We start from the raw sequence: 22,436 nt of genomic DNA, 5'->3' as shown, positions 1-22,436 counted from the left end.
ATATATAATTCTTTTCATGCCTGTTTTCTCTTTCTCCTACATAAATGTGTTATAAATAGGAGTTTCTTCCATTTTCTGCTTTGCAATTAGCAGGGAAAAGAGTTTTTTTGGTTTTGTTTTTTATTTTTCCTTCTAAGGCCAGTCTTAAAGTGAGCAAATTTGTTGTTTACTAGTCCAAGTAAGTTAGAGTATTGGTTTGAAGTGGGAAAGGAGAGGGAAGAGGGCTCATATACATTGTCATAATGTCATCTTTTCCTTTCCTCTGCTGTTTGCAGGATTGTCTTAGAATTCCAACACATTATAAGAGATGAACTCCTAAGAGAGTGGGGGAATTCTTGATATTAGTCACACCTCCTTAGACTGATGAAGGCAGCTTCGGTGAAATCCTATATTATATCATAGATTGCTAATCACTATCTTTTAAACTTACTTTAAATTAAAACCTATTTTACTTTTACTTCACAAAACTGAAGGATTTTAGAGATTGAAGAAATTTCAGTAGCAGTTAATTCAACTTAGAGATGAAAAACTATCAAGAAATTATATAGCTTCTTCTTGAAGAACTATAGTGAGAGGAAACTACCTCTCAATGCAATCAGTTCTACTTTTTAATAAATCTAATAGAAGTTCTCCCTAACAAAAAACCAAAATTTACCCCCCTTTCATCTTGTTCCTAATTCTTACTTTTCCCATAATAGCCATGCAGTTACTTTAACATATTTAAAATATTTCCTTTGAGACTACTCCGAGGTCACACATCCACAACTACTTCAGTAGTCCTAGTGTGGTATGGTACCAAGTCTCTTCACCACCCTTATTCCTTTTCTTTGTACTCTCTCCCACTGATCAAGATCCTTCCTTAAGAAGGACCTAGAGTGGAAAAGAGTATGACATGAGGTCTTTCCAGGTGACAGCAGGACTGCCATCTTCTTATTCTTAGAAGCTATGCCTCTTTAAATTTAACTCAAGATTGTTTTTTGCCTAATCACACCACTTGAGCTCCACCAGAACCCACAAATTTCTTTCTGACAAACTGCTGTCTAACCAAAGCTTCCCATATTATACTGGTGAAATTAACTTTTTTAAGCCAAGGACCCACATTTATCTCTATTAGATTTTAATCTTAATATCTTCAGTTCAACATTCTAATCTGAGAAGATTTTTTTGGATTTTGTGTCATTTTCTGTGTTAGCTTTCTGTCCCAAGTTAATGTCATCTGCTTACAATATGATAAACATTCCTTTATTCAGAGAATTGATCAAAACATTCAATACAAGGTCAAGATAGGTCTTTAGGAGGAACCATATTAGAAAATCTTCCAATTGACACTAATGTTAATACTATTAATGACTTCTCTTTTGAGGCTAGTTGAAAAGCCTAATTATATTACCATGTAACCTTTATTTTTACATCTTTTCCATAAAAATATTATGAGATATTTTGTTAAATGTCTTGCATTTATCCAAGTGGTATTATCTCCTGGACTACCAGTTTAGTATCCCTGACCAAAAAAGGAAAGGAAAAAAATTAGTCTATGCTGGTCTATTCTTTTTGCATCCATATATGATTCAGTATTTTTTCCAGTCATACATTCTGTAATTATTACAAGGATTCAAAGTTGAATTTTATTGAATTAGAATTATTTCTTATCTTTTAAACAATTTATATTGATTCCTTGTTTGGTTTGAATGCAAACATTTTTCTCTACTGTCATTGTATTATTATAGTAAGGAAGTTCATGAACTATTTAAAATGAAACTATCCTAAATGAAACACTCTAGATATATTGAGGGTTTGAGGGAAGGAACATAAATAATTTTGAGTTGAAATTTGGAGTAGGGAAGAACAAGAAATGGCTCCAATACTGAATATTTAGAAATTTTTTGAAATTTATAAAATACTATGTGCTTAGTATATCTTCTTCCACTCCCCCTGCTAAATTAGGCTCCCCACCAAAATAAAATATCTTGGCAAGGGCAGGGACTAAGAGAGGATAGGATATGAAACATTACTTTTGATTTTACCAAATAAATGAATAAATAAATAAACACCAAAACTTAATTACCATGAATGCACAGGCATACTGAAAGTTAATTTATTTTTTGTTAGTATGAGATAAGTCATGTTATCTGGGTATTTCCCATTTGTTTTCTTAAAATAATGGAAATAAAAATGTGTATTTTCATTTGTAATTTGAAATTTTTTTAGTTGTGTTTTTTCTTCAATTTGATCTGCTTTGAGACTACTTGACACATTCTTTCAATGGATTCTTTTAAGATGGCAACTTATTGGTAATAGCCCTTCTTTCCAGTCATAAGTGATAGATCTTTCTCGTGACCAGAAAGCACATGAAAGAAGAAACATTTTAATGACAAAGTTTAATTTCACTCGCATGTTTTCACTTCTCTATTTCAATTAGTGTTATTTTTGTAATAGTTATGCATTATTTTTTGCTTTTTTTGTCCTGGCTTTTAGCTTTCATGCTTCTTAAAAATACTTTATTTAATTAAATCTTAAACTTCATAAGTTTATTTTTCTTTGAATGAGCAAAAATTGAGTAAAGTTCAAGTCTGTATTTTATATGTATAATACTGTACAATTAAAAAAAAAAAAACTATTGGTTTTAATTTTTTGAGTTGTATTTAACCTTTCTTCTTTAATGTTATTTTTAGGTAGGAGAGGTTGAGGTTGAAAATCTAACACCTAAATATAAATGTAAATTAAATTCTACATATCTTAGTGTTCATTAACTGAATGTCAGAAGTTACATTGTAAGGTCAGACTTTAAATGCATTTTAAAATACTTATCTTTTGGTAATTATGTCAAAAGAAACTATGGTTGACTTGGGTTTATTTACAGATTACCAAATATGATGCATCCTTTCATTGTTTGATTCATGTTTATGTGAATTCATGTTTATTCCTGCCAACAGCTTTCACTAAGGAATATGGTAATGATAGTTTTGGTTTCTGTGTTATGGTTATGGTCTTTTATTTTTTGTTATGCGCTTGTATAACTGAAATACATATTTTAAAAATCTTTAACAACTTGGCTGGTCTTGTGAAAAATAAGACTGTCCTTAATTACTATTATACTTTAGTAATGCGAAGGGAATCCCAATAAAATACCTAAAAGCATCTTAATTTTCTCAGTGAAGCTTTTGTGCAGATGTTAAAAATGTATTCACTGAATTCATAATTTATTCATCAGCCTTTTGCTGAGTCATTTATACATATTTGGTATATGTAAATAACTTTAATGGGTGGGAAGGTAAGCATTTAAATCAATTAAAAGAGAATGTTGAACTATATATGTACACAAAAATGACATATTCTTTGGTATGTTTTATGAAGCTTCTAACTGCACTAATTACGTGGTTGTTTTTAGCTAAAGATTTTAGATGCCATGTTTATTTTTTCTTTTCTCAGTTAAATAAAGCAAGATGATATATTTGATAAACATTATGAAAATGTTCTTTTACTTCTCTAATTGTAATTAGATATTGTATAAATTAATCATTTAAATAATGTTTATTCAATATAATTCATCACACTATAACAGAGACAAAATGACACCCTCATTTAAAATTTACTTTGAAGCACAGTGTTTTTACTTTCTTAGTTGTCTACCACCTCCCTCCCTTCTCCCTCCCTTTGTTCAAATGGAGAGGATATAAGGAGAGTACAGATGCTGCATGTCTTAAGCGAAAGCGTTCCCAAGGTACAGTAATTTGTAGTTTGTTTTTTTCTCCATGTAGTTATATTCCTGGCTTTTGGCATTCAGTAGTTTGTTTTGGTAAAGTATTCTGGAAGATTAATTCATTGGCTTTTTAGGCAAGTAATGTGTGTTTAAATTCTTAGGAATTAGTTGTCCTTGTTTCTTTTATGTATTTTTAGTCTATTGTTAATTAGTTGTAGAATTATTCATACATTATAATTAAGATGTGTAGTTTTAACAGTGTTGAAGTTATTGAGACATTTGGGTCAAAGCTACCTAAAGAGTAGCCAATTTTTATCATTACCCTGATAATATGAAACATGTTTGTCTGCCCATCCTTTCCTCACAAATAGAAATATATCTAGTATAGTTGTTGACATTAATTTAAATTTTGTCTTATACACATTGTTAATAGCATCATTAGGCAAATTTTGTAAGGCACATGGAAGAAGTTAACTTCCACATAAGAAAAACTTTTTAAATTTTCTTTTGTAAGTTATCCTAAAGGATCATGTTTGATTGGTTTCAGTATACTGCAGCTCTGAACTTCTGAGCTCACTTAGTCTGCTAGCTTCAATCTTCCCAGTGACAGGGATTACAGTATTGTACCACCATGTCTAGCCATACATTTTTTCTAGTGAAAATTCATTAGACACTCAAAACCTTAACCTTGCCACCAAAAAAAAAAAAAAAAAGGTAATTGCAAAGCAAGCCAGCCTCTTTCTGCTTTTGTTTTCTCCTCTACAAAATGGAGTTTAAATTTACTGCTTCAGAAGGATTTTGTGAGAAAAAAATAGGGTAACCTAGATTACAGATGCATGAGCCCTGCTCCCCATGGTTATCCCAAAATTAGTATATAGATTTTTCTTACCAGCATGCTAGAGAATAGAAAAATCCTTTTTTTTTTTTTTTTTTTTTTTTTTTTTTTTTTTTTTTTTTTTTGTCCTTCAGAAAATACTGCTAAGTATTGTTAATAGTCCGCATCTAGAGTTAGATGACTATTTTTTAGTGTTCATACTAATGCTTTGATATGGCAAAATAAAGCAATATTTCTTTAATTTTTTCCCCCTTAAATATTTAAATAAATTTAAAATTCTTCTTTCAAACCAAACCTAAATGTTTTTGTTGGGACAAAAATTAACATTTAAATTAATAAGTTAAGTATCTAACATCAATCTGTTACAAATAGTCACTTTTGTAGCCTAACGAAGTATGCTAAATAAATAGTAAAAAGAACAAAAATGTTTTTTATTTTACCTTTTTTTTAACTTATTGTTAAGGAGATCAGACTGGTAATTAGAGACCAGTTCATCATCTTGGTATTCATCTAGACAAATAACTCTCTTAAAAAGGCATATTGAATGTATTTTCATTATTAAGTTAACTACCTCCCATATGGTGTGAGCTTTCTTCAGATTAGAAGACACAGTCTTGTAGCAGAAAAAAGTTCCTAAATATGTAGTGCCAGTAGGCTAAAACTGTTTCTGAATTTCGAACCCAAATTGTAACCTTGTCTTTTCTGATATTGTCCTATCTTTACTATATCTATTAAGACCGAGGCTTAAATTACAGAAGAAAATCTATAAGATGAATCGGGTTCCAAGAATAAACTAATCATAAAGATAAATTTGTCATGCCATTGATTTGGATTATTTTAGGCCTAAGATGGGACAATAAAAATCAGATTGCTTTTGAATTCCCTGATGGCTAAGAATTTTATATTTACAAACAGTTGAAAGGGTGAACTACAGAGGGCTGTGTTCCTATTATTCAGCATATTAAATGATGTATCTGATATTCATCCATTCAGAGTTATGAAATAAAGCAGCAAAATACTGAGTTTTCTTTTGACCATTTTCCATATAAATATAAAGATTGCTTCCTTCTTTTTTTTTTTGTTTTTTTGTTTTGTTTTGTTTTGTTTTGTTTTTATTCAACAGCCATTCATAGTTTAAAGTTGAGTCGTAACCATGTGGATTGGCATAGTGTGGATGAGGTATATCTTTACAGTGATGCAACAACATCTAAAATTGCAAGAACAGTAACACAAAAGCTGGGTTTTTCTAAAGGTAATATATTTTCGTTTTTACTCAAATGGAGAATGTTATTTTTCCCATCCTTAGAAAATATTTAATGAAGAATTCACATTTTCGTAAATATTTGTAATTGTTTCTACTGTTTTATTTATTAGTGGCTTAGCTGATCTGCATCATAATTTAAGATTAAGTATTTAAAGAAATAACTGAACTAGTAATTTTAATGCTTTTTAAAATAGTCAAAAGATTTTGTAGAGCTAAAAATATGTGGAAATAATGTTGCAAAAAAAAACTTTTGCAATGCATTTAAGATTTATTATAGTTATTTTCACAACAATCTTTTGAAATTTTTATTATAAATATCCCCTTTTGGGGGGTAAGGAAACAAGTTCAAAGTGATAAAAAAAATATTGCAAGCAAGTTTAATATGTGATTTTTACACATGAACATGAGTCTGGTTATCCCAGAATGAAATTTTGAGCCAGGTTGTAGTTTTTGTTAAAATTTTCAGATATAAGCAAAAAATGCCACTTCTTTTAGATTAAAATATTGACCTGAAGAGTCATGACTTTTCCACAGCTTCAAGTAGTGGGACCAGACTCCATCGAGGTTATGTAGAAGAAGCTACCTTAGAAGACAAGCCCTCACAGACTACTCATATTGTATTTGTTGTGCATGGCATTGGGCAGAAAATGGACCAAGGAAGAATAATAAAAAATACAGCCATGTGAGTTTTTATGCATATATTTCATAATTGTTGTGCTGTTCTAAATCTATATCTGATCTCTTAAACTCAAGACCTATTGATATTAACAGAGAGTGTCTCGTTTCTTCTTTTTTTAATTATTAAAACTTTTTATTTACAAAGCATATGCATGGGTAATTTTTCCAACATTGACCTTTGTATAACCTTTTCTTTCAAATTTTCCCCTCCTTTCCCCATCCCCTCCCCTAGCTGACAGGTAGTCCAATATATGTATATATATATATATTTATACAGTTATCTTGTTTTACAAGAAAAATCAGATCAAGAAGAAAAAGAAAAACTGAGAAAGAAAACAAAATGCAAGCAAATTAACAACAGAGAGAGTGAGAATACTGTGTGGTATTCCACACTCTGTTCCCATGATTCTCTCTCAGGGTGTAGATGGTTCTCTTCCTCAATGCACAAGTGGAACTGGTTTGAATCATCTCAATGTTGCAGAGAGCCACGTCTGTCAGAATTGTCGTATAGTCTTGTGTTTGCCATAAATAATGATCTCCTTGTTCTGCTCATTTCACTTAGCATCAGTTCATGTAGGTCTCTCCAAGCCTTTCTGAGTATGTCTTGTTTCAAGGTTCTTCAGTACCGACTATCATTTAAAAAAACAAAAATCAGCTCTTTTTGTTTTTTAAGGTGATGAAAGGCAGGGAGGAACTGTACTTTTCTTTGATTATTGAAGGTATATAGGGCCTAAGATGAAAATAGATTAAAAACATCAAAACCTATATTCATTCTGTTTAACCTGGAATAATTTGAAATCGAAGAAGTATTAAGAATCAAAATATTTTTCATTTACTAATTAATTGAAATACTATAATGGAATTGTAATCTCATTGATCTAATTATTTCCTCCATTTGTGAATCATGCCTTCTATACTAGTAGATTCTTCACAGAGGATCTGCCCAGTGTTTTGTAGTTCTTTCTTTATATGAAAGTCTTTTTTATATTTTTGGTAGAAGTTCAGCACTCTGTTTATATGGTATCTTTCTTGATTTTTTTTTTTTTTATAATCTCCTATCCCTTATGCTATTTCCTCTACACTAATCATTGGTCATTTGTGTTGTGGCCAACTTTGACCTGTATCTTACCCTTCCCCTCAAAAGTCAATTCTGAGGGTAGTGACCACTTGTCAGTTGCCTAGGAAGAATATGTATGTAAATATATGCACATTATATATAATAAAATATATATATTGTTGTGGGAAAAAATTGGGGGGAGGTAATCTTTTACAATGCCAGAATTAATGTCTAAAGTAAAAATTGTATTCTAACGCCAGTTTGAGTTGCCTTTTGCCTAATTTTGTTACAGAGGAGAAAAAGGAAGAATATCCTAAATTTGAATGATCATGCCACAAATTATTTCATTTTTAGTGATTTTAAAGATATGATTTTGTGTAATAACGAATTTTGTGTGTGTGTTCAGAAAGGCTAAACATTTTGCCATAGTATTTTTAGAATCATTGACTTCCAGTTCTTAACTGGTCTTCCATTGAAATTTTTCTCAAGGAAGCAACTGAAATTTTAGGGTTGAAAGTTAAGTTCTTGTCTTGCCTAGCCACTAGTTCAGTGCCTCCTTGAAATTTTGGCCCTGGTTTACCTCTTAAGAACTTTGAAAGACATATTTTTAATTATATGATATAGCATACTATTAATTTTATGTTGGAACAGTTTTTTGAATGTTATACATTGACAGCATATAGACAAATGAATAAGACTTGAAATTTTACCCCTAAAATCAAACCTATTGGCTGTTTTATATTAATATAGCAACCTGTTTTGTTCATTGATTTTTATCTGAAATAAAACTTGAATTTTAGAGCACTAATGAACTTTAGAAATCATCTAGTCAGTTTCATTTGGAGAGAGAACATAAATCCAAAGGGGTTAAGTAATTTGTCCAGGGTAAGATCATCTGATCTAACCTCCATCTTTTACTCATGGAAAATGAGGTGCAGAAAAATTAAGTTACTTGGCTAGACTTTTCTAGCTAATTTTGACTGAGCCTGAGTTAGGTCTTCTTACTCATTTATTCTGAATATTATTTTTATTTGTAGCCTTTTGACTGAAAATCATTTTTGCATATTCCCAATAGAGATTATTCAAAAGAAATTATATGAATGATGATAGTCCTTCTAATAAAGTTCTGAATTTGATGTTAATAGGTATAATATTTAATCTTATATCTATATATAATATTGAATATGTTGTTCAGTTGTTTTCAGTTTTGTGTTCAACTTTTTGTTGACCCCATTTGGGGTTTCTTGGCAAATTTACTGGAATGGTTTGCCATTTTCTTTTTAAGCTCCTCTTACAGACAAGAAAACTAAAGTATATAGGGATAAAGTGACTTGCCCAAGGGTCACACAGTGTCTGAAGCCAGATTTAAACCCAGGAAGATGAATCTTCCAGACTTCAGACTTGGCACTGTACCACCTACCTGTCTCAATTATGTATGAGTTTTCCACACAATCAAAGAATAAACAGTCTTTCTGATTTAAACTCTAAGAACTTAAAATTAATGTTAATATAACATAGCAATATTTTATTGCATTAAAAGGAAATTTTACTTGTTGATGTTAAAGCTCAGTTGTGAATTTTAAAAATTAGACAAATTCTTGCTTTTAGTATCTTCCCACTCATTCATTTTAACTGTTTCTTGCAGTTTATACCAGCTTATACTAGTTTGCAGCATTTGTTTTTACTATAATTGTTACAAGTGATATTTAATTTTATTGTTTAAAACAAAAAAGTTATGCTTTGTCAAACTCAGGATGAGGAAACATTGCTGTCCAGGTGACTTGATTTGAAAGATAAGATAGATGGAAATATGTAAATGGAATTAAATAACAGAATTAACATCCATATTTTAGGTTTATTCTACTAAATATTATGGAAAATAAGCAAAGAAAAATTATTCCTTTTACCTTGAAATTTTCACATATATATATATAAATATATTTGGAAAGGGGAAATCCCTTCTGCTCTATAAAGGAGCTATCTGGGACACTGAGTATTTAAGTTGACTGTGGTTGTTTAGCAAAATTCATGTGTATCTGAGCCACATTCTTAAAGGAAAGCCTTAATCTTTGGCCATTAGCAAAAATTGTGGTATTTTGGTCTTCACAAAAAGTTATAGCTCAAATTCTGAAGTCTGATTTATTCATAGCAACTTAATAAGTACTTTTGTGCTTATTTAAATGGAGAAAATTTCAAGCAATTTTCCTTCTGATAATTTTTTTCTCTTAAACTAAAAAAAATATAGAGTCGTTGATCTAGAATTAGAAGACATGCATAGCAAGGAATAAAAAAACTAGATAAAATCTTTGAATTGACATAAAAGGAATTATCAGAATAATACATGTTTGTCACTTTAATTTTAGTGTTGAAGTTTTGGTTTCATTTTAATGGTCTGAGGGATGTGTGTGTGTGTGTGTACATACACATATATATGCATAAACACATATAAGTCTAAAAGGTTTTCATCTACTCTACAAAGTAATAAGAAAGTTAATAATTGTTATGTATTAAAATAATGTGTTTTATCATTAGAGATATTTTCTATCTCTGCTTTGTTTTTACTGTGATGCAAAGGGAAACTTTTTTTTTATTAAAAAAGGATTTATAAGTATTTTTTTCTCCCACCTCTCTTCAGCCCACTGGGGAAAAAAATCCTTTTAATTTGCATACTTAAGTAAAACATTACTTCACGCTCCCAAAATATATACCAAGATGGATGATACATCCAGAATTGGTACTCTGGAATTGTGATTAATTATTACTTTGATTATAGTTCTTAAATGTTTCAAAGTTAGTTACCCTTACTTGCTCTTGTTATTATATAAATTGTTCCCCTATTTACTTTACTTTTCATTAGTTCATTCAAGTTTTAACTTAGTTTTTCTGAAGTTATCCCTTTCATTCTTTTCTTGTGGTATCAGTGGTATTCTGTTAAAATTCATATGCCATATATTGTTTGGCCATTCTCCAGTTTATGGACAACTTAGTTGTCCATCTTAGATTCCAATTTTTAATACTATTAAAGCAAAGAAGCACTTTGTATAGTGTAGCACTTGAAAGGTTTTCAAAATACTTTACAACTATCTCATTTCCTCCTTAAAACAACCCTGTAATACTATTTCCATTTTACAAAAAGATAAAGGTATCTCATGGAAAGTAGTTAACTAGATTGAAGTCTTTTGAATAACTGGGGTATTTGAGAAAAAATACTTTTTTCCCCTTATGTATGGACCTTTTTCTTCTTTGTATAGACCTAATAGTGGAATAACTTAGAATCAAAAGTTAGATACAATTCAGTGATTTTAGAAAATTGTTCCAAATTGCCTTCCAGAGTAATAGTAATAGTTCACTGTATTTACTTGAAGAAAAGGCTGCTAAGAGACAAACTGGAAGTCTTCTTTCTATGCAGGAAGGTCTGCAACTTCCTATTTCTGCTTCATACCAGCCTCCTTGAGTGAAAGATCTCCTCAGACTACATATATACTAGTTCCCTGAGTCTTCCATTCCCTGCTAGGAAAGGCTGCTAGGGGTTGCCCCAAAGCAACCATCTATACTAGTAAAAAGAATCTTCCACTTCCTTCTGCCATCCAGTCATCACTAGGATAAAGTCTCAAGTCACAATTAAGCTATTTTCCCGTGAGTGTCTTCACTCAATTCCTCACAAGAGTAATCTGGATTGGAATAGGGGTGAGAGTCTGTAGATAATATGAATTTCAAATGAAAAAAGTTAAAAAGGGAGCAGGAAATGCCACTAACAGCAATTAGACAAGAGAAACAAATTAAAGGCATATAGATTGTGAAAAATAACTCCATAGGACTTGGAAGAGGTGAAGTTAAAAGTCTTTAATTACACAGTTACAGAGGCAGCTGTCCTATTGAATACAAGGGATCAATATTTGCCCTTTTTTTAGTACCTGCATGCAAGTTCCTCTCCTGATGCCCCTTTGAGTACCAGAGGTCACAGTCTAATTTCCCCATATGAGGCTCAGTTTCTTCTTCTGATCACTTAGTAATATCTCTCCCCACACACTCTTGTAAGTGGTTCTCTACCTCTAATTACATCAACAATTTCTTATTCTAAATCTCCAACCTTGATTACATTCTCTTTTGGCTTTTCAAATACAAATCCCTGCTCCTGTTTACATTCTCATTTTATTATTTTATTTCCTTGTTCCAAGTCCTACCCTCCATTTCTTGGGTTTCAATTTTCTTTTTCCAATTCAATTTTGTTTCATTTCTCTATATTTCTTTAATTAAATGAGAGGAGTTAGCAGAGAGTCTTGAGCTATATTGATCTTGTCAGTAATCCCCACAACTGAGATATACTTAGGATCACTCCAGAGAGTGGAGTGGACACAGTCCCTTAATACTTTCTGCAGTGCTTTGCCAAAGGAGCAGAAGAGGATTTCAGACAAGGTAGGAGTCAAGGAAAGGTTAGCAAAACATTGCTTTTTGCCTGGTTTGTTTTTCCTTTTTCTTCCAGAATGGGGTAAATTCCTAGAATTATCCCCAGTGTTTCAGGAATTTTTCTTGCAATCAAGAATGATTGCCAAATTTCTTAATCATTACTTTCAAAATTTTGAGAATCTGCTAAGATGTTATTTTAATTTTAATTAGTTAACTTTTTTGTGTAGCCCCCAACTTGACCAGAACTGAAGTCTACAGAAAAAATTTAGGCTTTTTAAGAAATTTTCCTGGCATTCTAACTACAATATAGAGATTTTTTTTCTTACTGGTTGCATTTTAAATCTTTCCAGCTAACAAAATCTAGCTCACAAAACAAACATGACACAGACATTCTGCACAGAGACGCAGAGACAAAATGACATGAAAGAAGGTTGTCCCATCTTTGCCAAAAGCCATAAAATTTTTCCAACAATTGTCTTAAAGCATTTCATCTTCTGTAGTGTTCCAGAAAAGATAAAAGAGTGGCAAAGATTCCCTAGGAACTTGGCTGAAAATTCCAAGAATTTCCCAGTCTGGATGGCCCCAGTCAAGGAAAACTTGCTGAACATGGAGCTCATGACAACCCAGACAAATCTTCCAGTGGCTTGGAGTATCCCAGCTATAGAATTGTGGGAGAAAAAATTGGGGGACTTAACCTTGACAAGCAGGGAATCAACCCAGGGGAATCTAGACTCTTCCCATACCAGGCCACCAAATGTGAGGTTGGAAAGGGAACCTCAAAAGATTTGGGTCACATATTGGTGTTGTGTATTAATGGATAGGGTACTTCTAAATTCTTTTTTTTTTTTTTTTTTTTTTTTTTTTTTTTTTTTTTTAATTTAATAGCCTTTTATTTACAAGTTATATGCATGGGTAACTTTACAGCATTAACAATTGCCAAACCTCTTGTTCCAATTTTTCACCTCTTACCCCCCCACCCCCTCCCCCAGATGGCAGGATGACCAGTAGATGTTAAGGGGGTAATTCTAAATTGAAGAAGATTCATCTTCCTGAGTTCATATCTGCCCTCAGATGCTACTATGTGACTCTGGGAAAGTCATTTAACCTTGTTTGTTCAGTTTCCTCATCTGTAAAATGACATAGAGAAGGAAATGGGCAAACTCCACTTTTTTGCCGAGAAAATCCGAAATAGTTTCACAGATTGTTAGGCACAACTGAAAAACAAATGAACAGCCACCAGCCACAGTAGGCTTGCCTGGCACATTTTATCAGACGTAATCTGTTTTCTTTGCTTTAACCCTATCAAAACTTCCAAATCTCCATCTCCCTTCCTGCATACAACTATGTATAGTATGAATAAGAGATCATCTCTGAGGGTTTGGCTGGGATGGGGTGTGGAAGTCAAGGAGGACTGGGGAAAGTAGAAACAGATCTCCTTGCCGAAGGTGGGATTTTACCTGTCTTGAAGCATATGTGGAGACCAGTGAAGAGGGAAAGCCATCTAAGCATGAAAGATAACCAATGATAAGATAAATCATGTATGCTAGACACCAAGAAAGCCATTTTACCGAATTCTAGAGTATGTGGAATATCGGAATAAAGTGTAAGAATATTGAAAAGGAAGAAAGTGATCAGGTTTTATGTATAGTCCTGGAAAAGACTACTATTGGAATCGGTTGAATTTGGCAAGAGAGACTATAAACATGGTCAGTCCTATTCTTTAAGATGATTACTTAGCAGCTAATTAGAGGATGGAATGGAATGGAGAGATTGAGATAGGGAAAGCAATCTAAGTATGAGGTGTGGTAGCTGTGTGAGTGAAGTCTTTTCAGAATAATATATTTTGAGCAAAAAAGTTGTATGCCTTTTCACCTACTATCCCCCCATGCCTGAAATACACTCTATCTTTCCTAACTGTCTTTGAAATCAACTCAATTGCTAGTTCTTCCCCTTTTCTTCTAAAATTCTTTGTTATTTGATGTGACCTGCAAAAAAGCATTAAACTTTAGTTAATGCTTGTTAAATGAATTTTAGTAAATGACTGCAGGAATACATTATTGCCAAGAAGGTTACTCCTGAAAGCCTTCTTGGGGAGATGAGTTTTATTGTAGTTTTGAAGAAGGGAAAAACAGTTTGGCTAAAAGAGAATAGATGAATTAGACCATAGGCAATAATAATTTGTGAATAGAACAGTGAACATTTCTTACACTGGAGTACCTACATATTCATTGAATAATAACTGAAAATAACCAACAAATACATCTTGAAGAAGAGGATGTTTCTAATGCTGTAGATTAGTTAGAGAAGTAATATATAACAGGGATATTATCCTCATTGCTGTCTAAGTAAGAAACAAAATGGACATGAATAATTTGGAAGACAGTTGAGTGCTAAATTTTGTGGTATTAACTTTAAATACATTTAATTTTTAGAGAAAAGAGTTGAATCACAGTTTTATGAATAAAAGTAGAACTTAAGCCTGTCCTTGAAGGATGAATAGTAGTATTTAAGTCCAGAATCATATGCTTTTATCTCATTCAATACATAATTGCAAATAAAATTCTAGAAATTGACCAAAAGAATTGGAAAGATTGGATCATGTTAATCATATTATAAGATAGCAAAGAAACAACAGAATTCTTGAGATAGAACTAAAGAGCTTATGGGAAAAATTAAACCTTAGAAAATGTATATCAATAATAAATAATAATAGGTAATTAAGTATATGAAACATTAGAAATTCTAAAATAAGTACCAAAAACCTCAATTAGCAGGAAAAAATCAGCATTTTAAAATATTAGACTAATAAAATTGATAAAATTCTTAAAAATAAGTTTCTTGAAAAAATGAACCACCTCAATAAAATATTGGCTAATCTGGTCAAGAATGAAGAAAGGAAAATCAAATTTCTAAAATAAAAAAAATGAAAAAGTAAGTTTAAGTAAGAAGAAAGAATGATCAGAAACTACCATTTGCAATCATATTCTCAAAAAAAAAAAAACCCTGAGAATTCAAGGAAAATTGATGAATAATTAATATTTTATGAAATTGGACGGGCATGCCCTAGAGAGTTCTAGGAAAGACCACAACTGGCATCAGGAAAGATAGTGGTAGTTATACTTCAAATTAATTTAAATTTGACTTAATTAAAGCACAGGCAGTCTAAAGAAGAGAGGAGGATGAGTCACTTATATAACCATAGATTGGAGCTGGGAACATTCATACTGCATGAAACTTTAGAAGATGGAATGAGTGTCCTAAGAATGGAGGGAAGGGAGGAGTTTGACATCTCATAAGGCTTATTGGGAAAGCAGAGTAACTTCTTATTTAAGTCATTTCAGAATTGTTAGTAATACTTAAAGTTAATATGATTATTTGTATGTATACACAAAATAAAATACAAGATAATTTGGGAAAGTCAGGACATTAAATGAAAAGCGTCTCATTAAAGTGGTGCTATAGCTGAATTTCAAAGTAAAGGTATTCTGAGAGGTGGGTAAAGTCTTCTTTTCCCTTTTATCTTCTTCAAAGCTGGAGGAACAGCCAATGTTGTTGAGAACCAGAAAAGGAATACAGTTGGAAAGTCTATTTGGCTTGATCATAAAATGAGGGAAGAAGAGTTATATATTACACAGAAGGTAGTTTGTCTCCAGACTCTTCTAACTCTATTTCTCCCAGAAGTACAGCAAGGAATACTTTCATCTTTCTTCTTCTTCCTATTCTGTTATCTTCCCCTATTAAAACATAAGCTTCTTGAGAATAAGTACTATTTTTATAACACCTAGCCAGTAAACTTAATAAATTATCATTGTTAAATTTATTTTAAGGGGGGAAAGGGTTGAGGGTTTTTTTTTTTAAATAATTTTTTGTCTTTATTTAAAACAAATTCAAAATAGAAAAGGAGAAAAAAATTGTCATATGCACAGCAGAACATAAGAGGATTTAAAATATGTAACAATAAATGTCCCTTTTAAAAAAAACCATATATGTGAGAAGACATTGTACTCAGAACTCTTTTTTTTTTTACTTCCTTGTAGGTTTTCTTTTGTTTTCTGCTGTGCCCATACATATACATATGTGCTGTGTCACATACATACACATATGTATCTTAAAACAATATTAACATGATTGACATATAACGTAGATTTCTCCTTTGTTAGAATTTTTTAACTTTGGCTTTGAGATCAATGATTACTATCTCTACTTTTTTTTTCCTTATAAATTTTAGAGGGTTTTATACTCTTCTAGATATATATGTATTATTCCCTCTTTAACCCATTCCTAATATGTGTAGGATTTTAGAATTATCAGACCTCCTCCCCCATCTAATTCCTCTGTGTCAGTTCTTGCTCTGGCACTTCATTCATGTAACCATAACATCTTTTCTTACATGGTTTCACTTTTTAAATCACATAATACTTGGCTTTACCCCAATTTTTCTTTTAAGCTATCTGATTATTAATGACAATCTTAAACATGTGATTTACATTTCCATACGTAAAATAACTATTTTAAGCTCCTTATTGAGTGAGTCCCTTGAAATTAGTCTTTGATTTTGATCCCTATGTCAGATTTTCTATAAAGTTCAGGTTTGTTTGCCACAGAATCCTGAAAATCTGTCAATTCATTAAGTATCCTTTTTTTTTTCATTCAGTATTGTACTTAATTTTGCCTTAGATCTTCAGTCTTTATTGTAGCTGCTTTTAGGTCATCTGTGATTCTAATTATTGGCTCTAGCATATTTGAATTAGTTTTGTTGTTTTTTGTAAAATTTTCTCTTTGATCTGAGTTTTTCAAAATTTAGCAATAATGTCCCTGTAGGTTTTCCTTGTAGGATTTCTTGCAGGTAATGATTGGTGGGTTTTTTCCTATTTCTACTTTCCCATCTTGTATCAGTTCAGGACAATTTTCTTTAATCATTTCTTGTATTGTTTTATCCAGATTCTTTTCAAGTTGTCCAGGTAAGTTTTATGTTCATTGTTAACTTTAAATGAAAAACAAGAGTTATTCACATTTGATAGGAGATGATAATGAACTTTTGGAGTTTATTTAGTAAGGAGATTATGTGGTTAGACTTATGCTGTAGTTCCCAAAGCAAAAGTCTGACTATGTCATGTCCTATTCTCTCCCATACCCATCCTGTTCCCCCATTCAGTCATCTATAGTGGCTTCCTATTACTACTCTTTACTGTTCAGTGTACAAGACAATCCATTTATGATTTATTGCACATTTATTAGCTATCTCCTACCATGACTCAATTCAAATCTCACTCTTGATCCCTTTCCTCCTGAGATTACCTTTCCTACATCTACTCTGTATATATTTTGTGTGTACATAGTTGTTTGCTTGTATACTTCTTGAAGGCATTAATTATGTTTCCTTTCTATTTAACACCAATGCTTAGGACAGTACTTGTTAAATGACTGGAGAATCATTTTAGCTATGGTGAATGCTAGATTGGAGAGGAAAGATACTTTGAGGCAAGGAGACCAATTAAGTAAAAAGGTATTGCAGTAATCTAAGCAAAGTGATCAGAACCTGAATTAGTGAATGGAAAGAAGAGCAATTAGAGCTAGAGAATTCCAACCCTATTCAGATTTTGATCCATATGTCAAATTTTCTATAAAGTTCAGATATGTTTGCCACAGAATCCTGCAAATCTATCAATTCATTAAATATCCTTTTTTTTTTTTTTTCCATTCAGTATTATATTTAATTTTGCCTCAACCCTAAGTTCTTTAGATCTTCAGTCTTTATTATAGCCGCTTTTAGGTCATCTGTGATTCTAATTATTGGCTCCAGCATATTTGAATTGGTTTTGTTGTTGTTTTTTGTAAAATTTTCTCAGATGTAAATCTTCCATTCAGTTCAACTCAAGCTGTACTTGGACCGATCAAGAGCAACCCCCAGCCCATAGCCAACTTGAGCTGTCCCAGCCCCCACTAAGACATTCAATATAAAAGAGCCAAACTAAAACCCTCTCTTTGCAGAGATTCCAAACATGCCAGCTCCATGCTTGGAATGCCAAGGAGCTTCTGTCCACTGGAATATTCTTTCCAGTGTCATCCTCTCTTTATCCTCACCTATTTCCTAAGCAGATTTTATGCTTCTCTGTCAGCATTTCTAACCTTACTTACAATCCCCATAATAAATTTTTTATCAATCTAGGTTTTCAGGTCGACAAATTCTTTTACAGAGAACCTCTGTGCCGCCAGAAGGGAGTCCCCCAAAGTCCCTATCCTTGTGCCTAATCCCAAGGGGTTGCAGAGGAGCCAGATCTCTCCATTTGGTTCCCTGAACCCTGAACCTGCCATTCAACCTTATCACATAACTCCCTGACCACCTGAAACCCTATCTCATTTTGGTTCCCTAAATCTAAACCTTATTACCAGTACCCTTAGACTCAGCAATCTCATTACTTTGCACCTATTCCTAAGAAAATCCAAGAAGTCAGTATGTGATTTTATTAATTATGTGTACTCTTCATGATAAATCTGGAAACAAAAAGTGTATCCTGTCAATAATTGACAATCACAAGGAATCAAATTTGAGGAAATAAGCAGAGCCCACAAGAATATACTCAATTATTGCAATGTAAATAGCAAGGAAGTTGACCTGGGTGATTGAAAAATTAATAATAATCCTAGCAAACAGACAGTGATAAATATATGCCCTTCCTCACAACAAAGATGGAGAAGTACTAAGACAGATTGTCATATACATTGTTAGAGTCATTTACCCTGTGTAAGGCAAATCCTAACTCAATGTGACTTCTCAGAGGTCTCTCAAAGTGAAGAATAGAAACTATTCAGGAATCTCATGAGAACCAGACATCCCATAAATTGGGGTCCCCAGTTTAAAGGAGGTCACCCCTTCAGAAGTCAGGGGAGATTATATAGTCACAAGCCATAAGAAATCATGACAACCCCTCCCCCGCTTCCCCTTATCCAGTTGAATCTCATTATCTCTATTAATGCCTGGAAGTAACATGGACTTGTTAAATTTTGACCTGAATTTTATGATGGTCATTTTCACAAGTTTTACAATTGTTTTACTTTATCTAATATGAGCACCCCACCTCCCAAATTCCCCAGGTAAATTGAATCCAAGTTATAAATTCAATCTACCTTAGTTAATGATTTTATAAGAAACCATATAATCCCCTCACAAAGAGATTTGTTTAGAGGTAAGGAATCCATTAAACTAGAATAACCAAGGAGACTTGGTTTACCTCAGGCTTCCTCAACTAATAGAGATTACCCAGTTTATAGACCCCTTAGAATATCTCCAGTTTATTAATTAGCTAGCTTCTTCTAAGAAGTTATGTAAAGGTTCAGGAGGTCAAATATTTCTATTGAAAGAGCAAGTCTTTTGTTCTCCTTCCTAGAGTCTTAATGATTAACAGACCTCTAAAATTGGGTCTGGAATTATCAAATGTCTTTCCTGGGAAGTTCTCAGTTTCCTGTTATACTCACCCTGTCTTTGTTTTCAATTGTTTTTCTTTATCATCTAGGAATTTTCAGTCTGGGGGATACAACAGGATGAAATGATTGTAAGATAAAGCCAGAAGGCATGACAACAATATGTTATTATTAAAGAGACACTCCAAAAAGGTTGGGGTTCCAGAACCATGTTGCTAGTTTTCAAAAGAATTTGCAGGCTCTCACCCATCTCTAAGTCAGGAGGCAAAGTTTATTATAATTACAACACCAATTAAGTTCTAAAAGAATTTAGCAAAGAACCCTGAGCAAGAAGATAAATTTATAGGAAAAAGAAAGATCAGGTATTTGTCACTGATATGTTAATTTTATGGCTTAATTGAGGAGTGGTCTTAGAGGTAGAGTTGAGCAGTATTGAATTCTATGGTGTAAGAGGTGGAGTTGCACCCCACTTTAATTCCTTGGATTAGATTGTCTCAGAAACTGTTATTATTGAGCAACAAATTGTTATCTGACAGCCAGCATTGTTTGTAGTATTTCCGAGGCTGAGTCACTTTAGGATTATTGTTACTTCCTCCCTCAGAGCTATATCATATCTGTAGTAAATAGTGAAACTGGGTTTTGATATCAGGTCCTTTGACTCTAAATCCAGTGTTCCTTTTTTTTTTTTTTCCTCCCCAGTGTTCTTTCTGTTATAGTATAACTGCCTCTGCCTTGAGGCTACCAAAAAAACTAGACCCCTTTTCCAAAATTCATCAGAGACATCTTCAGCTACAAAGAGAAAGCATTTATTTAGTCCCTGGAGGGAGAGGCCCAGACACACACCTGGGAATCATCCCAACTCCTGCCATGTGCTCCTGAACCTGCCCAGCTTCCAGCTTGTCCGAGATTTAAAAATAAAAAACCTTAGCCTTTTCATTGAATAGACTAAAAGGAAGTAACCATCCTTGACCAATGGTCACCAATGTTGTCTGCCTCCCATAGGTCATGTCACTTACTGCAATTTCACTAATTTCCTGCATTCCAAGGTTCAAGGTCTGATCTTCCAAAGATCATGTGACCCCAAGGGTCCCTCCCAGACCCAGAAACAGGGATCATGTGACTCAATACTGAGAAATACTTCATCCAATCAGTCCCATTCACTACTTACTGGTAGATAAACATAACTGAATATGAAGAGAATTTTTTAAGAACTTGTGCTTTTTCTTTTAAATTTTTATTTTAGCCCCAGAAAAATTTATATAAGCAAATGCAAGATATAAGCTCTTACAGAGTTTTAACTTTAGGATGGGGAAGTGTGAGAAATGGACGAGTTTGATTTCCACAGTTATAAAAATTAAGTTGGAGAAATGAAACAAATTAGAAAACTGAAAATCAAAGGAACATTGGTGTGTGGTTAGAGTGCAGGTTATCTCCCCCAAAAGGATATAAGAATGCTGACACTGAGTTTTGTGATAGGAGTAGTGGTCTGAGATTTAAAAGGAATGTTTTTGTTCTTTGTCCTTAGATTTACAATGTTGAAACCCCTTCTGTATTCACATTCTTGGACCATACCTCCCCTTGTGACTCAGATTGGGGAGAAGGGTGAGACTATGTCTCCCTTGCTAATGAGCAAACATCTTTGGCTTCTTTTGTTGATGGGGAAAATTCCCCATAAGCTCTGAAGAGCCAGGTTGTGGTGGGAACTCATTACATAGTTCTTATATAGGAGATTCTTCACTAATCCTCTGGAGTCTCCAGGACTCACATGAGGGTATGATTCATTTTCTCCACTTCCCCAGAAGATTCCTGGTGGCTGCCAGGCCCAGTGAGATAAGTAATCTTAAATATCTCAGCCACCTTTTGAGTTATTTGAAGGATGAAGGCTGGGTGATGGTTGTTCTGCTAGAAGTGGGGCAGGCCAAAAAGAAGTTCCCACTGATTTGCCTCTGGGATTAGAAGCTGGACTGAGGGTGTTTGAAATCACCCAGAAGAAAGAGTATATCCCCTTTCTTCCACAAGGAATTGTTCTGCCAACAATATGAAGGGGTGTAAAGAGTCAGGGAGCTGGAGAATTAAAAGTGCTATGGTCAAGGGCAAATGAACATCAGCATGGGTAGTTGAAATCTACAAACCTGTTCTCCTTGGCCTGAAGTGAATAGCCCTTCTGGTGTCCTTTACAAAATATAACAGAAACCTCTCATTCACAGACAGCTCATAATAGTTGTAGAATTTCCCTTGCATATTTAATAGAATTTTTTGCTGTCAAAAGTCCCCTTTCTTTCCCTATAGCCCCATGAGCATGCAAAATATTAAAAGCATATTTGAAATCTGTATAGATGGTTCACTCTTATTCCTTTCCCTAGTTCCAAAGCCTTAGTAAGGGCAGTAAGTTTGGCTTTCTGGGCAGATGAACCAGGAGGCAGTGGCTTTGCTTCCAGGGTGCTATTGAGGGTCACTACAGAATAACCTGCCTTCTTATCCCCATTTTCAAGAAAACTAGATCCATCTATAAACCATTCACCATCTGGATTGTCAAGAGGAATGTCTCTCAAGTTAGGTTGACTGGAGTAGACAGAATCTAAAGCTTCTTCACAATTATGAATTATGTCACTTGACTGAGTGTTGTCATGGAGCAAGGTGGCAGGGTTGTTCAGTGTGGCACATCTGGAGAGTCAAATCGGGGGCATCTAGTAGGAGAGAGCCTGATTATCTAGCAGGCCTCCCACTAGCAAGCCACTGATGCCTTTTGGCTTCCAAAATGCTCTGAAGTTAGCAGGAACTTCTAATAGTTGGGAAGTTAGAACCTCTAATAGGTGACCTAGGGTGAGCTTGGAAGCTTCCTCAATTAGGACTGTAGCAACCACTGCTCTAAGGCGAGAGGGCCAGCCTAAGTATACTGAGTCAAGTTTCTTTGAGAAGCAAGTAACAGGTTTGGGATAGGGTTCCAGAGACTGAGCCCAAAACTCTAGGACCTGGCCCCGCCTTCCATCAATGTACAGTGGAAAAGCTTTAGGTAGGGCTGAGATCAAAGCAAGAGATTAATTTAGCTTTCAGGGTCTTAACAGACTGATAA

The 22,436-nt window shown here is 33.3% G+C and overlaps 1 protein-coding gene across 9 annotated transcripts in view; it reads left to right on the top strand.

Moving 5' to 3' along the window:
• The window catches only part of DDHD1 (DDHD domain containing 1), a 139,626-nt gene that overhangs the window by 34,176 nt on the left and 83,014 nt on the right, over positions 1 to 22,436 (top strand). For 5 of the 9 annotated variants that reach the window (XM_031952846.1, XM_031952845.1, XM_031952844.1 and 2 more), the window contains 3 exons: positions 3,623 to 3,721; positions 5,659 to 5,787; positions 6,334 to 6,481. In XM_031952846.1, coding sequence (XP_031808706.1) covers positions 3,623 to 3,721; positions 5,659 to 5,787; positions 6,334 to 6,481 — 376 coding nt within the window. The remainder of the gene's footprint in view (positions 1 to 3,622; positions 3,722 to 5,658; positions 5,788 to 6,333; positions 6,482 to 22,436) is intronic. The other 4 variants (XM_031952851.1, XM_031952850.1, XM_031952848.1 and 1 more) reach the window with 1 other exon arrangement.

This window comes from Sarcophilus harrisii, chromosome 2 (genome assembly GCF_902635505.1).
Source record: "Sarcophilus harrisii chromosome 2, mSarHar1.11, whole genome shotgun sequence".
In the NCBI taxonomy this organism is placed as follows: Eukaryota; Metazoa; Chordata; class Mammalia; order Dasyuromorphia; family Dasyuridae; genus Sarcophilus; species Sarcophilus harrisii.
The sequence above is the reverse complement of the archived record's forward strand: the minus strand, read 5'-3'. Positions and strand labels throughout refer to the sequence as shown.